The 18,272-nt window shown below is 37.1% G+C and overlaps 1 protein-coding gene across 14 annotated transcripts in view; it reads left to right on the forward strand.

The window, feature by feature from the left end:
- The window catches only part of PRLR (prolactin receptor), a 156,383-nt gene extending 139,725 nt beyond the window's left edge, over window positions 1–16,658 (forward strand). For 13 of the 14 annotated variants that reach the window (XM_030236887.2, XM_030236881.2, XM_050987382.1 and 10 more), the window contains 7 exons: window positions 1,651–1,783; window positions 3,023–3,192; window positions 4,470–4,639; window positions 5,572–5,716; window positions 6,529–6,628; window positions 7,561–7,630; window positions 8,254–16,658. In XM_030236887.2, the coding sequence (XP_030092747.1) occupies window positions 1,651–1,783; window positions 3,023–3,192; window positions 4,470–4,639; window positions 5,572–5,716; window positions 6,529–6,628; window positions 7,561–7,630; window positions 8,254–9,264 (1,799 nt within the window). In that variant the 3' untranslated portion in view covers window positions 9,265–16,658. The remainder of the gene's footprint in view (window positions 1–1,650; window positions 1,784–3,022; window positions 3,193–4,469; window positions 4,640–5,571; window positions 5,717–6,528; window positions 6,629–7,560; window positions 7,631–8,253) is intronic. The other variant, XM_050987384.1, reaches the window with a different exon arrangement.
- The last annotated feature ends 1,614 nt before the right edge of the window (window positions 16,659–18,272 follow it).

The raw sequence follows: 18,272 nt of genomic DNA on the forward strand, positions 1-18,272 counted from the left end.
TTAGAGATATTATCACATGGAAGTTACTATCTGTGTCTTACTGTATTTGAGTAGACACACTAAATATGTATGACATCATATCTTGTTGCCAGACACTTTAGTCTAGTTGTTCTTCACTTACTAGTTATATTTTTCATTATTTGACATGGATATTGTTGAAGTACTGTTAATAGAAAAATATTTTTTAAATGTCCCATTTTCAGATCTGCCTTAGGCAATTAGAAATTTGGAAAATCAATGTCTCTGCTGTAAATAGTAGAAAATATATATTATTGATGTAATAGGAATATTTTTGCCACAAATATGTAACTGCAAAAGTTTCAATCACTTCAGGGTTTTGATGAGCATCATCCTATTCAAAATTTAAGCTTTTTTCTCAGCCCAGTACTTAAGTGCTTTCTTGAAACTATAAAAACTTGCTCAGGAGCAATCATGTAAGTAGTTTGAGTACAGAACATAAAAACATTGCAGTGAAATATGAGAGCTGCTTCTTTGTATATTTTGAGTACTTCAGAAGAAAATTACTGGCAAGAACAACAACAAATACACATACATTTACATTCTTCCTTTTTTTCCTAAAATCAAAAGAAAATTACAGCATACCTTTCAAACAAACAGAACAATCTTAAAACACATATTTTGGAGAAAAAATTGGTTTTGTATGTAGTGGTTTAAGCCCTGCTGGCAACAAACCAGCACACAGCTGCTCAGTCATATGTCACCATGGTGGAATAAGGGGAAGAACTAAAGGTAAAATCTGTGGGTTGGGATAAGAACAGTTCAATAACTTAAAACAAAGTAAAATGTAATAATAATAATAATAATAGTAATAATTGTAGACAGTGATGATGATTGATGATGATGATGATGATGATGATGATGATGATGATGATGATGATGATGATGATGATGATGATGATAAAAAACAGAAAAAAAATTCTGGACTATATGTTTGCTCACCCACTCTTGATCAGTGCCAGACTCCATTTCTGAATCCTGATGGGCACTGGTCTTGGGTAACTCCCAAGTTTGTATGCTGGAGATGGTGTTCTGTGAAGTGGAGTGTCCCCTGGGTCAGGTCACATGTCCTGCCTATAGGCACTCCCAACCTTCTTTTTCTGTTTTGTACCTCTTCATGGACAGTGCAGGAGACACAAAAAGGTCCTTGATTTAGGATAAACATGACTTAGTGACAAAATATCCCTTTATTATGAAAATTATTCTCATACTGTATCTAAACCACAGTACTATACCAGTAACTGGGAAGAAACTATGCTAGCTGAAACCAGAACACCATAGAAAATAGATTGGATAGTAGAGTGTATTTTAAATCATTTTATAGAGCCTGCTACGACCATATTTCAACATTCATTATGAGATTTTGGGTCAGAAGAAAGCCACAGGCAGAAAACTAAAACTTCTTCAGTGCAGATACAGTGAGAGAGAATTCTGAATCCAGGTGAAAGTAGCAAGTTGTTGCTTTAAGCAGCAAATGGTCTCTCCTTTCCTGTGCCACTACAAAACAAGTTTTACTTTTTTCCTGTTCCTATTTTTCTGTTTTCCTGTTCTCTGCTTGACATTGCTTTACAAATTCAAGGTGGACCTAATGGATTAAACTTACTAATTAGTTCATTCCTTTATCTCTTACAGAACAGTTACCTCCTGAAAAGCCCATAATCATAAAGTGCCGTTCTCCTGAAAAAGAAACATTTACTTGTTGGTGGAAACCTGCTTCAGATGGAGGACTCTTGACCAAACACACTTTACTTTACAGCAAAGAGGGGTAATAAGTGCTGTATAGTTACTCAGTGTTTTGTGTGAAGGACCTGGAAAATCAATCCTCATTGGTTTCTTATTTGGGAGATGCCATTTTCTGTAGTCCCTGGTTTTGTCCAGTGGCATGTTATGGTATCACAGTAAAGCAGCAACATGTCTATGATTGAAATATTAAATCTTGGTCTCTTTATAAAGGCAGGTATATAATTACTGTGAATTCTGTCTTTTCATTGCTCATCAACAGCATGTTAGTAAACAGTACAACTGCACAGTCCTAAAACTCTTCAACCACACATCTTAGAAATAAAACTGTCCAAAATTAGCAGATACTAAAACTTTTATCTTCTGATAACTTTTGTTTTGCACTAGTATTCATAAGGCATGAGTGCTTCCTAGTTTCTGTAGGAATCTTTCCTTGGAACTCAGATAAAGTGCTAAACATTCATTTTAAAGAAAGAGTCAATAAGCCTTGTGAAACTTTTTTGGTCCTTTTTCATTCACGTAGTACTGCTCTACTTTGCAATTACCTAAATAGATGCTAAACTCTGTAACTGTCAGTAAGAGCCCACTCTTAGTGTAAAAAGACAGATACTGGTCCAGCCAGCTATAGCAGAGTAAGAGGTCCGCATCCACAACTTTTTTTTCTGTTATTATGCATCTAGGAAGAGCATGAAAACAAAAACTACATACTCAAATTTCTCTCCTACCCCCCTCTCTGACTTTGGGAAGCTTGGGTATGGATGTGAAGGAGAGTACATAGTAGATTTTTTTTATTATTATTTTTTTATGATTAAGAGATGAAAGATCAAATAAATTCTGAAAGCATATTAGTGTAATATGCAGAATTCCTGTAAGTGTGAGATGAACTTTGGAAATACATAATTTTTTAATAAATAGGTTGGAAGACTTCAGCAAGCACTTCTATTCAGTCTCTGAAATATATGAGCTATGGGCTGTGCAGTGAGCTGTGGCTTTCAGAGAAGGAAGAGCTGTGCTGTACTAGCCCACAGCTCCATCTGCAACAGCCTAAATCCTTCAGGATTTGTGGTTACTCCGTGGGGAAAATGCTTTAGTACAGTCTCTGGGATTGTCCAATTACTCTTTAGTCTGGAAGCAGTTTTCTGATTTTCTTCACATTTCCAGGTGGGAAAAATCAGATCCAGCCCTAAATAATGCTGAAGTACTAGTAACCAAAATCAGATATTTTAGTCTGTGTAACCTAATCACTGGGATTCTTTCATTTCAGAGAAGAAAAAGTTTATGAATGTCCAGATTACAAAACTGCAGGCCCCAATTCGTGCTACTTCGATAAAAAGCACACCTCTTTCTGGACCATATACAATATTACTGTGAGGGCTACTAATGAAATGGGAAGTAATGTCTCTGATCCTCATTATGTGGATGTGACTTACATAGGTAAGAGTTAAAAAGTAGTTTCTGTGGAACCAAATTTTTCAGAATCATGGGTTTTGACACAAGACTTTTAATTCCAGCTCTCCTTGTACACAGTATTATATCCAAGTTAAAATCTTACACAAATAAGATATTCCTTAGTGTAATAACAAATCAATTTTCATTCCTTTACCATCTTGTTTTCTGAAGAAGCCAAAAATGCCAAAAGCTTTTAAATTATGTTCAGATAAACATTTATTGGTTTTCCATATTTCTTGTAGTCAAACCCTAAGAAACATCATTCAGCTAAAATCTTTTTTCCACTGTACAAGCAACAGAAATAAATTTGATCTTTTAACTAATAATACTTAAATCTGATTACCCAAAAGTAGTTTCCAGACCCAAGAGAAGCTGCATTAGTGCTTTTTATAGCAGTGTAGTGATAATCTCTTCTCAGACTTTTTCTACACAGTGACTGTGGAGAAGTAATTAGGGTTTTGTCGAAGGGAACGGAACATTATCCTTGATAACCATTTTGTTGTCAAGGATCTGCCTGCCAAGAGTCTGGCAACTGGGAAAAGGCTGCTGGAGAAATGGCTTTATACTTTACCTCAGTTCAATGACCTGATGAATCTTTGATCAGACAGTGGTAAAATATATGCACATTATGCAGAAGCTCTACCTCTGAACTGAGGAAGATGCAAGTCTGACTGTATAAGAAACCTGTGTTCTGTTTCAGTTTATTTTTGAAATACAGACAGAGCTTTAATACGCTGTTCTGGTTTGCTTTAAAGTATCCTTACTTAAAAAGTGTAGGGATCATGCGGTTGTGTTTTCTGAATGTAACAGATGGAGGGAACAAGTTTTCACTCGCTTCATCCATGTTTTCAGTGTGCCTAAATATTTATGCCAAGCTTTGATAAGATTACAGTAGAACACAACTTTCATAACGTAACATTAAAGATATTAACTTTGACATACAGTTATGGGGGAAAGTAAATTAAATGGAGATGTAAGAAAAAATATTTTTGATGATAAAGGATTAGGGCAAATCTCAACATGAATTCAACATTCTTACTACTATTCAGGGGGGGTTTAAAATTCATAAGTCCATACTTATACTGAAAACTCTTTCAGTTTCTCTATTACAGTATTACAGATTTCTGTATTACAGTAGCAGTTCTAAATTACCAGACCCAATGGAGATGGCAACTCTTCAGTCACATAATTTTATATTTCTTCCTAAGCTGCAAGGAAAAATGTCACTTAGATTCTTATTGACAGTTCTTTTATTTCAACAGTACAGCCAGATCCTCCTGTGAATATAACTCTGGAATTAAAAAAGTCAATAAAGAGAAAACCGTATCTGGTCCTGACATGGTCTCCACCCCCACTGGCTGATGTCAGGTCTGGATGGCTTACCCTTGAATATGAATTGCGACTAAAGCCTGAAGAAGGAGAGGAATGGGAGGTAAGGATATCACAAGTTTTTGCTCGATAATGTTTTCTGACCAGCTAGATTTTGTCAGCCAGGTCCCGTGCCTGAATGTAATGAAGCAGGCACTCTGAATAGTTCATAATTTTTCAAAAGTTCTTGTGTGACCTGTGATTTTCTGCTGGTATCTCAGATGCTGCTATACAATAGCAGGTGATAAAGTATTTGTTTTTAATTGTGGTCATTATTTATTAATCATATTGGTATTATAGTTTAAATTATTCCTTCTCATTTAGTCACATTTCTTTAATGATAATTTGTTCTTAACCGCAGGCACTTCTTAGATAACAGAAAGCTCAGTGACATTACATAAAATAATTTGAATTTATATAAATAACCATTAGGTAGTAACTGTAGTGACCACACAACAATAATAAGTTTTTATGGCCAGGATCTACAACTTAAACAGCTGAGTGGCAAATTAAAGACTCCAGCTGTTGGTATTTGACTCCATCCCCTTCTTGTCTGCAGAACTTCCAAACCACCTCTATATCTCCTCCTGCCTTCCCCCTCCCACTGCACTTCCCTCTGGCAAGACTTTTTATTACCTGTGCACTTCCACAACTCCACATTCCCTCTTCCTCTCTGCATTTTCTTTCTCCATCTCTGTTTCTTCCTCCCTCATTCATCTCTGCCTCCTCCTCTTCCTGTCACCATTGCCACTACCATTACCACAGCTCCTCTCCTATTTGCCATAAATTCATGATGTTTTTACAGCAGTTTAATTTGCACTGTATACCACAGCCATATCTCATTCCCATCTGCTAGAAAGCTAAACTATAGAACTGAAATAAATGCACCATTATTCCATGCCTGCTCAATAATTGTTAGGAAAAGATATCCAGAATCATTCTATATTCCCATCCTGATTACCAAAACCTTAGCTGTGACATTTATTTTATTTCCAGACTATTTTTGTTGGACAGCAAACACAATACAAAATGTTTAGTTTAAATCCTGGAAAGAGGTACATTGTACAGATTCACTGCAAACCAGACCACCATGGACTGTGGAGTGAGTGGAGCCCAGAAATGTATATTGAGATCCCTACAGGTGAGTGGTCAGGCATCCCTTCTATAGTTTTTATTACATGCAAGTTCATGTTATATTTTTTTGTTAGCTCTTGGAGGCACCCATGCAGATCCCTTAGTTTCTCTAGGACAGACAAGAAAATCATTGCTAAGGTAACCAAATCCTTAACATCCCTGCACCATACCCAGCCAGATACCTTTCCCATTCATTACTTTATGATAGAGTTAAGAGGGTGAATAATTTCTTTGGTTATTTAAACCGTGTGCTTTCTGTCTGTTGCCTCATTTGTTCTCTTTGTGGTAGTTTTTAATTAGAAGAACACTGGCAACTGCATTAAAGCTGGGACACAGACAACAAAGAGCAACTGCCTTCAGACAGTAACAGCTCTTCAATACTCTTTATCTGGAATTAATATGAAATAAGCACTTCAGTATAAAAAGTGTTACATTACAACAAAAATCCTTAAAAATATGTAATCCTGGGTCACTTTACTGAGCATTTAATTAATTGTATTTGTATTTAATAATTAAATGACTACAGGTTTGGTACAACTGGATTTGAATCCAATCTGTATAATTGGCTGTGACAAAATTTTCCTCTCCATGCATTTTTGTATGATTTTTCCAAGACAGTTTATTTCCTGTGCAGTACCATTAGTAAAAATTATATTCATTATTTGATATTACAGGGATTGTTGAGAACCGTCTGTGCTGCTGAAGCTTTCTGTTCGATAATAAATTTGGCAGTTTAGGCCAGTTTTTAAAATAAAAGTAATTTGTGAGGTTTTTTGGCATGCTAAATATGTGTCCTTGAATAATTCTGGTTTTTCTTAGACTTTAGAGTAAAAGATATGGTTGTGTGGATCATCGTTGGTGTCCTGTCATCTCTTATATGTTTAATAATGAGCTGGATAATGATTATGAAAGGGTACAGGTAAGCCACCATTTTCACAGTTGCATGAGGTTCAAGATCAGAGAAAACTTTTCAAAAATAGACTCCTAATATTTGATTCAATTTCCTATAGCATTTACCTTAGCTTATAAACTATTAGCTGTAGGTATTTGACTTAATTTGGAACGGATAAAGTGTTTCTGCTCCTTGTGGAAACCAGGCTAAATTCTCAGTTAGGGACAGCCCTGTTAGATCTGACTAACCCTGGTTAGTTGTGTTATATTCATCAAACATTACTTGGAGTATCCCTGTTCTTGTAGGAGACATTTCTTTGGGTTTTGTCATAATTTCCCAAAGTAAGCAAGGTTATATTGTGAGATTGTCTTTCTGCCAGCCTCTGTATCAATTTCCCAAATGATTTCTTAGATGACACTGGCTAATTTAAATCAAATTTGAAAGAGAAAGGTGTTGCAAAGATTATTGCTTTTGTGCAAGTCTGACAAAAATTACTGGCTGAGTTGAAGAAAGGGATAGAAACTGTGGTTGGAAAAGCCATCCTGTTTAGCAGTAGTCAGGTGACAGTCAAACATGAACAGACAGCCCCACTAACCCTCCTGAACTGTGCCTCACTTCACTGTTTCTTGGCCAGTGGTGAATTTACAATGGTATTAGAGACCTGGAGGTTAAGGGACACATGGCAATAAAAAGCACATTAGTAATTTTACTTTTCCAGTTGAATAACTTTTGTATTACTGGTGTTTTTTATAATAAATCTAAGGGTACTTTATGAGCTGTAACTCTATTTGTCAATTACCCAGCTTGACAGGCATACAGTAGACAGAGGTCCAACTGGGACATATGAGATATGGGAGAAATGTTTAAAATCTCAGTCATATTCTGAGGAAGTGGGGGAACAAATAGTGAGCTAGGGTCTATATTTACTCCTGGTATGTTTGGTCTGGGCTTTTTTTTAGAATGATGGCCTTTATCCTGCCACCAGTTCCAGGACCAAAGATAAAAGGCATAGATACACATCTACTGGAGGTGAGTACCACAGCCAACAACAAAAGAATTCACCATAGCTCACTTTTCCAACTTACGTATTAGCAAACATGGTTACCACAGTAAAGTGTAAAACTGCTTCAATTAATCAATGTTGGAAATAAGCAACACTTCCTGGTTAAACACGTGGAGGATATGTGTGAGTCAGAGTTTTGTCTTTCACTTGTAAAAGGAGTTTAAGAACAGGGTTTGTGACTGCCCTGTTTCCTGGGACATAAGAAAATGCCTCTCTAAACTGCCTAGTTGTTCTTATGAAAGATGCATTCCATAGTCTTTTGCCATGCTGCAGAGGCAGGACATGTCTACACTGCAATTCTCCTCCATTTCCTTCTTGTTAAACTCAGGAAACCCATACCCGCCAAAAGCTCCCCTCTCCTCCCACATTACAAACATGAATTTTAGGTTTGTCTCCCCACTGAGGAAATTCAGGATTTTTTCTTCCCTTCTTTCAATATTTTCTGCAGCAGTAGAAATCAAGTTTAGGTCTATTAGTGTAACTATTAAAGTGTTTGTACATCAAATATGTAGATTGTTCACAATTGTTCTAGTCATATAATCCCTAAGGTTGACAATGAAAAATTATATCCTCTTCATTATACCTTCAGACAGGAAAATCTGAAGAATTACTGAGTGCTCTTGGTTGCCATGGTTTCCCTCCAACATCAGACTGTGAGGAACTACTGATAGAATATCTGGAGGTAGAGGACAGTGAGGATCAGCAACTCATGCCAAGTCATGACACTCCCAGCAAAAACACAAAAATTATACTCAAGGAAACAGACAGTGACTCAGGCCGAGGGAGCTGTGATAGCCCTTCTCTCCTCCCTGTGAAATTCAGGGAATCTCGCAGCCTTCCATCTACTCTTCAAACACAAGATGTAAGAGCTAAAGAAAAGAAAGGGGGGAAAGGGAGCTGGGACACTCGCTGTGCAGCCCCAGCCTCAGAACAGAAAACACTCCCTTGTGAGAGTGTAAAGTCGTGCACATGGCTGGCAGCTCAGTTACCCAGTAATCAGGCTGCTATGTTTGCCTACCACAGCACTGTGGAGGCATTCAAGATAACACTGAACACCACAAATGTGAACCCTTCACCAGTTTTGGTGGGAAATGAAGAAAGCCGTCAGTCACTATATCCTATTGCTGAAACTGTGTATGATGACCTGGAAAAGATAAACGAGGTGGAATATTCCAAAACTGACCAAAACACAGTGCAGGTCAGACAAAACGAACATACTAACAAGTCACCTTTCTTGAATCCTAAACTAATGGACTATGTAGAAGTTCATAAAGTCAGACAAGATGAGGAACCAACACTATTACTGAAACATAAAGAAAACAATGGAAAGACCAAAAAATGCCCTGTTCCAGGAACCAGCAAAGAATATACCAAGGTCTCAACAGTTGTGGACCATCACATTTTAGTGTTATTGCCAGATCAGCGCAGCCAGAACACACCTGTATCTCAAGAACCTGCAGCAGAAACATCTCAGAACCCTCAGCAAAGTCAAGCTGAGAAGAATACAAGCTACAGCACGACAACTCCAAGTGACTCCAGAAGAGACACCAGTGGATCAGACTACATGGATCCATCTTCCTTTATGCCCTCCTTTAAATAACCTTTTAGTACAGCACATACTTAGTAGTTGCACACAGTAAAAAAAAAAAATCACATAGCAAACAGTTCTTTAGAAAAGCCTAGCCTCCAAAAGCCTATCCTATGTGCATTGTACAGGTAATAAAATAATCTGTGAGTCGAGGTAATAGTCATGAATGTAAATCCTGGATCATTAGCACATATTTCTGACACAGTGAGACGAGGAAATGCATCTTGTCTGTCATGAAAAATGCAGTGTAAAATAATTTTTCAGTTCTGCAAAACTTCTGTTGGTTGATAAAGCCTGAGGAAATACCACAGATTCAACAAAGATGAAAATTGTTATGGGTGAGTCAGCAAACCATAGCAATCTGAGCAAATGTAGTTTCTACATTAGATAAATCATTGCACAACTGTATTCTTTCCTACAATGTGTTTTCTTCTGAATGCATTCTGACACTGCGTTGTTTTATCTTTTTTCTCAATCCTTGAGAAAAAGGAGCAGTTGTGCATCCCAAATCACATATAAAAGTGAATATATTCTACAAATGGCAGTAAAATAACAAATTATTCTAAATACATTTTTGCTTTGTTTCAGTGTGACAGAAAATTGCATCCCATTCATATCCTAGTCTGGAAAAAACAAAATGAAAAAGAAAACAAGATAATATATGATATACTGCCTTACTGTATATAATATACAATTTTACTTTAATATAAGCCCATAAGTTTAACTATGTATTTTTAAAGGCTATTTTTCTATTACCAAAAAAAGAGCAAATGAAATATTTTTTAATTTCCCAATGCTATTTAGCTGCCTAGGAACTTTTATCCTTCCTTCTGCTGAGGCAGTAACAAGTAAAGCTATCATTTCTACACAAAGCATAAAATTATACTTTATACTAATTAAGAATATGGAGCCATTTTTAAACTATATTTCTAATATATTACAGATATATTACTATTTGAATTATAAATTATTTGTTTCACAGGTTTTTTATTACCTGTAATTATATAATTAAAATAGAGTTGAGGTTTTGAGACCCAAGGTTCTTTCCCTTTGAATTTGTACTCTGATGCCAATTGTAAATTACATGGGGCTCTCCTGTATACTGCACTTTTCTCTGGAAGTAAAATTTGAAGTCATATTTTTCATAATTAATTTATGAACATTAGTTTTGGAATCAGCCTCAAAGGTCTGAATCAGACCTCCACTGAAAAAGCAGTGGCATGGGGAGACAAGTCCATGTACTTGGGCTGGTCATGTGTCCCCAGAACAGCAGTGGGAGCAGTAAGGATCCATTATATCCCATGTACCTGAAGACGGAATCACAATGATGCTGTAGTGGCTGCAAAGTTGCTCTGACCTTCCTTCTTGAAACAAAAGTTTATTTGACTCCAGAAAAGTATGATCATGTGATGACTGGTTAAAAGTGGGCCAAGTATTTAGCCAGCATCTCTAGCTTCAGGGGAAACTGGAAATTTATGGTGAGGTAATGATCTTCCACCTGTGGAGGAGAGTGAATTTGATAGATGGGCTCTCTTTTGTTAGTCTCCTTCCTGAACAGCTTTACTTTTCTCCATATTTTTATGATTTTATGCACTGAACAAGCCTTCCTGCAGTAGCAGGTACCTGCTGCAGAGCCAGACAAAAGAGAATTTCAGATTTTGAAGGTCCCAGAAGGCCCTATCTAATTCAGCAAATCAGACTCTCACCCTTTACCTTCAAAGCCCTGGAACTGCTCCAGCACAGGTTGGTAGAACCACCTAGCCTTTGCACAGACAGGGCATTAGAACTTAACTAATGATCTGTGTGTCTATAAACATACATGGTAGTGCAGACTGTAACATTAGGGTGGCATCAGATTTAGAGCCTGTCCTCTATACAGGCAGCTGCCCACTTTCAGGGGCTGATCAGAGCAGTCTGAATGCTCCACTGAAGGTGTGGGAAGGTATCCTAGATTCCTGATTCAATCACTTATTTAACACATGAAGACATGAAGGAGCTACTCCAGGTATCAAACATAAAATTCTGTTCAGTTATAGTTAATAGAACAATTTTATCATACTCTCTCTGTCTGTAGTATACCTTACAAATTTCTAGAGATGCTGGAAGCACTGCAAAGAAACTCTTGAGTTATGAGGAATGTGTGTGTAACCTGACAACACACTGTGTCTGACAGTGTTTTATTAACCCTTCAGTTTTCTGACTGAATCTGACAGAGCTGATAGGATCAGACACATTCCTCTTTCTTTACACAGATAACTCTGTGTTTTTCCTACACCTAATGATGTGCATAAAGATATGCTGCTACAGGCCTTGTATCTAGTAATGTACAGAAGCTGTAGTATCTCAAGCCTAGAGCCTAAAGATGTTCTTATAGAGTACATTTCTTAGTTTAGAACACAGTGACTACCCAGGTGTACAACATTAACAGGCTGTTCCCACCTTATCTTTTCACCTGAAGTTACTTTTCACCTGAAGCAAACAGACACAACAGTTAGCAGATTTCAAGGGGGTGATTCATCCTGCCTAACTGTAGGCATGTGTGCCTGCAATGATCCACACAGAAGGAGAGTCAAGGAGTTTCTCTGCTTTCTCATAAATGAATACTGAAACTGTTAAATAGCCGCAGCCTAAATTACTTCGTGTGGTGTAGAGCATCTCCCACCTTTGCTGATGAATGTCTCAATATGCCAAATAATCATGTCTCCCTGTGAAAAGGGAGAGTCAGCTACAGTGGAAAAGGGGCATTTGCTTGCTGCTTTGAAGTGTTGGGGGATTTGCTAGGTAAATGTAATTTGAACACATTGTCATAAATATATTTATTCTTGAAGCTGAACAAATGTGCAGACAGATTAATTTTCCCTAGGATTTGCCTGTATTTTCCAAAACACCTTGTTCCTCTCAGTGGCAGAGCTTCTGAAAGTGACCTTAAACATCTGAAAGTACATTAAAAAATAAAATACTAGTGTTCTGTAGAATCAAAATAACCTTCAGCTAAGTGTTTGGTCCTTTGAATGTTCAAATAATTAATTTTTCCTGTTTGCAACAATATTTTTGCTTGCAGGTCTTTAAGCTTTTCATTAGGAAGCACATGAGTTTTTGCAGCAGTTCTACAGGGTCAATCACTATAAAATTATGGCACACCAGTGGGGAAAAACAGGCTCTAGATACCTCCTTTGATATCCAGAGGGATGAACAGAATTTACCCCTCTAATTCTTGCACGATTAGTCAAATTTTTCACTTGGAATAATTATTTCAAGAATGTGAATGCTGCTTTCAATGTCAAAGTTATCCACGTGTCATTTATAGTGTGATAGCATAAAAGCACTTTGTAATAGCATAAAAGCCCTTAAGGGTAGCATAAAGACTTAGTGCATAATTAGTTTTACAAAATTCCTAAAATTGAACATATATCTTCTATTTAATTACCTTTCTTTCTGACTCAGACTAATTTTATTAACATTTTTTCTTCAATATTGGCAAATATGACTCATTACCATACAGTTTTATTACCATATTATACAGATTCATTACCATACAGATTTTTTTTTAGCAGAGACCTATTTCATGTACAATTTTAGTATTTTTGTGTAATATTTCAGACTTTAGAAGAAATACAAACTAGTGAATTGGCACATGCTCACAAAGCTCAGTATCACACATGATGAGAACTTTAGGTTTGGTCTTTATGAGACTATGTAACTACAAAGCTTATTTAATAAAAATGCAGTGAATAAACCTGATATAATATTAGTCAGAGGATGTATGCGTTTATGGAACAAACTGTAAAACAAATATGTAATGATCATTTATGTCAAACCGGTGAATTCTGTAGTATATCTGTCTGTGTGTCTATGTTTAAATGGCTGAACAATAGACAGCTGCTTTTAATGTCATTCAAGTATTCAAAGTGTAGTAGCAGCAGATGTTCAAAATGAATAAGCAGAATTTTTTTGTGCTCTCTGAAGCATTGTATATGTGGGGTTTACATCATGAAGCCTGTAAGTGTATTTCATAATTTCATGGCAACTAAAAACTTATCTGAAGGTGATGTGCAAGGAAACTTAAGTCCTGTGAGCCACTTGATAGACATCAGACATCTTCTACAAAGCCATAAAAACAAATGAAATGAAAAAAAGCATCATGAGATCAGGCATCACATTCTCAAATAATTGCTACCTCAGAGGTTTTTTTTTGCTCCCTTTAAAATGCAAACAAGCAAAAGCATTTTGCTTTGTGTATAAATTTGTGACTTACTTTATCAAGAATTTTAAAATTTTATTTGTAAATTCAAAATATTTTTGCTAACAAACAGCTTGTCATGGAATCATCACTTGCATGGCAGTGGTAGTATGAGGATGGAATATCCTAGATGTGTAGCAAAATTAAGTGTTTTAATATGGGGGGAAAATAATCTAACTAAAGAAAATTCCACTTTGTAAGAATATCCTTGGTGCCCGGATGGGCAGTCAAGCATCCATCCTGACCTGAAAAGTTTTTTGCCACTATTTGTATTTTCAGGTCACTGGGACTGATTGAGCCAATTTTCCAGAGGTGCTTTCATTCTGGATCTCAGCTATGGAACTTGGTATTTATCAGTACTTTCTATTTAAAATTACCTGTTTTCGAATGAGTTCCTAGGAAGAAAACCTTCCAATTTTGTCTCTAAATGATTAAAAATTTAAAGCCCTGCTCTCAGCTATCTCAAACAGTTGCACTAAAATCAGGCTCCAGTTCCTGTGGGTGTGGAAAGATGGACTGAATTATAACAATTTTAATAATCTTGTGGCTCAGCCTTGAAAACCATTTTGAAACAAATCAGGGATTTTCTTCATTTTTCTGGTGTATGTCAAGAAGAAAAATAAAGATAAATGGATGCCTAAATACATAATACATGGGGATATAAAGAGCTTGAATATCATAGAAGCATAGAACAGTTTAGGTTGGAAGAGACCTATAAGGTTATAGAGTCCAAATGTTACCCTGGTCCTGCCAAGTTCACCACTAAGTGACAGGGAGAGGGACGAGACTGCTGCATGTGACAGAACAGAAAAGGAGTACAGTCAATGTGGGATGGAATGATGAGGGAAAAAATGCATTTTGACTGCAGCTGAAAAGGGGGTGGGGGGAAGATAAGAAAATGGAAGGTAAAAAATCAAATATGAGAGTAGACGGTAAAAAATTAGCATTAGCAGAACTGAGAGGAGCAATAAATGATTTAGTGAGGGGAAAAAAAGGAAGAGAAGGAAATACTTTAATATCAAATGTGGGAATGTGCCCAGCTTCCTGGTATAGTCCACAAAATCAGTAAAGCCTTATTGTTGGCAAAGTGCTGAAATCAGCTACAATGGATCAGCTGTTTCATATTAGCAGAAGAAGTCCTATACATGAGAAGTGGTCATTCATTTTCTGCCAATTACGGCATTTTTCTTCCCTGTATCTGACATTGGTCCCAGGCATAAACAAAACTTGAAGAGTCAGGCTCAGCATCTGATCTGACACTGTATTTCCTACATTCCTAAATGAAAAAATCGAGAGAAATAAAGTGCACCACACTGCTTTTATAAACAACCTTCTGTTTCTCACACAGATATACAGGTGAGATTTATCCATTTACACTGTCCCACACATATGTCAACCCTTGTTAAGCATTGTTTTTATTTAGTATATATAATGCAATGACCTAGAAGCTCCAAGGGAAAAAACTTTGGGGATATTACTAAGCGGCCTCTTGGCATTTCTGGGCATTGTTTCTGTTTGTAGCTGTGACAATGTATCTGTTAATACTTTCTTTAGTCGGAAAGTCTCTGTCTTGGTAATAAATTCTGAAAATTATTAAGTTAGGTTTAAAATCCATCTCTTCAATATGTTACATTTTAAGAGGCACTATTATATCTGTTGGAAGTAGTTAAGAAAAATACCTGCATTAGTTGTGTGGCCTCTTAGCATGCAGATATGCTAAAAGCTGATCTTATATTCCCAATGTTGGTGCATAGAGCAGTTAGATATAAAAAGGTCTTTTTTTATATATTCCTCTTTTTGGAAGGTTTCTTGTCCTTTTCTACTTGGTGATGCTGCTTGTCTTGGATCTTGACATTATTTAACTATTTTTTTTAACAATGCTGCTTTTGAATCTATTTTTGTGAGCTGCTGAGTACCTTCACCTCATTTTGGCATCAATAAACATTGAAAGACTTCATTCCAGTTCCTGCAATGGTTATTTTTAGAGACTTGTAGCACTGAGTAGAATTTTTAGAGGATGCTAAAAATCACTGTACAAATTACTTGTAGAAAATCTCCCTTCAGTAGGATGCAAAACTATACATGTCTAGAAAAAGGCAGATTTTTCTACAGACAGAGCTATAATGATGTTGTATCATATTTTTTAATATTAATAATGCTGTAGACTACTCTTAATTCTCATCCCTTTGTCTTTCATTTCAAAAGGGAGAGGAAACTACTGCTCAGCTATACTTAGAAAGAGCTCCTGAGCTGCTTTAGAGTAGTTTATTTTTCATTTTGGAAGTAAATTTTTCTATTCTAACTACAAAAACTGTTCATCTGATATAATACAACCCTCAGTTTTTAAATGTGTTATATTGCTCAGAGATACTCAGCACTATCTTGGCTTCTGGAATCTTTTTGTTGTTTTTGTGTATGTTTTAGTCATTGTGTAAGATATAGCAGTACTGAGAGCACTGTTATGAAAACGTACAGCCCAGAAAAACATGTTAATCATTGAATAACTGTATTTGTTCAAAATTCTGATGTGTTACTAAAAGTCTCTGGAACTCCCTTGCCTTTAATTGTGCCAGCAGACTCTCAAAGAAACAAAAATTGCACCTTCTGTATAACGTCCAGAATAAACAGTATATTTTCAGCAGAGAGATGACCCAATACTTAGAGCAAACTTATTTCCATTTGCATAAAAACCATTTTGTTGGTAGATCTGCAATACAAGCTAGGCATTTTTTCCACTACAGTTTCAAAATTTGTATGTCATGTGGAACACGAGAGGTTATTGCAGTGTCATTACTGTAGCAACAGAATGACTTTAAGCACAATTATTATATGAACCAGATCCAAATTTTTTTGAAAATTTCTAAAATACAAGAAGTTGTAAGAATTAGATTTCATATGTTGTATGTACATTCTTTGGAGAATACTGGTATAAAAGTAGTTGCTCAGGAATTCTTCATTGTTTCTAAGTGTATCTAAAGGAAAATGCTTTCAAATACATTTTTTAAGTTCTTAATATTGAAAATGCTGGCTTTACTAAATCTGTTAGTGTTTTCACTTGTAAGATCAATATTGTTATGAGGTCTGTAGCTTTCTGATGAATTTTTGGATCTTTTGTCATTGTAAAATCTCTTTGCAATGGTGTTCGCAGTTTAATAAAAGTTCGTGAATAAAATACCGAGATTCTGTATTTCTTCATGATATGCAACACTTCTACTATATAATGTATGGAAAGAAAAAGGAAAATCCAGGCATCCAAGACACTCTGTAGGGCAGAATTCTGCTGTCCTCCACGGGAAAAGCTCAATGATAGATATTTTAACCAATTCTGCTGCACTAAACAATTGAACAAGGTAACACGGATGGCTCACCTGCCAGGTCACAACTTTTATGTTTCTTTATGACTCTTCATGTTGATTTAAATCATATTTATCCTTGAAATACAGGGATTTGTTTAGCAAAGGTAAAGTTTGATCAAGAAAGGTTGAGGGTGGGGGGAGTCCTAAAGTGTGTGAGCACTGCCCTGGTTACTAGAGGGTATCAATCTCTGACACTTTGCACCAACGTTGGGCAGTTTACCTGCGAAACTAGGGCAGGCCCCCAGGCTACCTGTGGTCAGCCTTCTGCCTTAGGAGCAGCAGGGTCATCAAAAGCAATGTGAAATACCTCTCACTGCCAACTGTGTCTAGTTAAACTGTGTGCCAATTTCCAATCCAGGAAATGCCACCTTGAGCCTTGATTCTTAAGTTTTACAAGGATGTTCTGGATTTGGCCGAGGCAGAGTTAATTTTCCCCACAGCAGCTGGGGCTGTGGTTTGGATTTGTGCTGAACACAGTGATGGTAATAGAGCTGTTTCTGTTGCTGCTGAGCAGAGCTTATACAGAGCCAAGGCCTTTTCTATGGGAGGCTAGGTGGAACAGGTGACCCCAAGTGACCAAAGTGATATTCCAGACCATGTGACGTCATGCTCAATGTGATGTACTGAGTAAATACAGGGAGTTTGGAGCAATGGCATTTGTCTTCCCAAGTCACCATTACACACGACAGGCCCTGCTCCCCCGGTGATGTCTGAACTCCTGCCTGACCATGGGACATGATGAATTAATTCCTTTTGCTTTGTTTGCATGTGTGGCTTTTGCTTTTCCTATCAAACTCTCTTTATCTCAGCCCAAGGGTTTTCCAGCTTTTACCCATCCCTTCCTCTCCCCATTCCCACTGGTGGGGGACTGAGCGTGTGGCTGCCCGGGGCTTGGCTGCTGGCAGGTAATGGAGAAAGGAAATACAGCTTCCCACTTCTCCCATCCTTGTAGGAGGTTGTGCTACACCTCTTTGACAAAACCAAAACAAGGGAATAAATGGGTCATCAGCATAGAGAGGTTATCCCTCTCAGCATATCTGCCACTTTCTCCCCATCGACCCAGATGTGCTTAACATAATACAATTCACAGAATCACAGGCTGGGTCAGGTTGAAGGGCACCACAATAAGTCATCTGGTCCAAAATCCCTGCTCAAGCATCACCCCAGAGTACCCAGCAGAGGACTGCATCCAGACAGTTCTTGAGAATTTCCAGTGAGGGAGACAGTCTTCTTTACTGTGCGTGTGATTGCGCTCTTCCACTGCACAATCACACACATGGTAAAGAAGATTTTTCTCATGTTCAGGTGGAATTCTCTGTGCATCAGTTTCTGCCTGCTGTCTCATGTCCTGCTGCCTGGTACAACTGAGCAGAGCCCAGTCCCTGCTCTGAGCCCTCCCTGCAGATACTGACAGACACTGATGG

The sequence above is a fragment of the Serinus canaria genome, chromosome Z (genome assembly GCF_022539315.1).
Source record: "Serinus canaria isolate serCan28SL12 chromosome Z, serCan2020, whole genome shotgun sequence".
NCBI classification, from domain to species: domain Eukaryota; kingdom Metazoa; phylum Chordata; class Aves; order Passeriformes; family Fringillidae; genus Serinus; species Serinus canaria.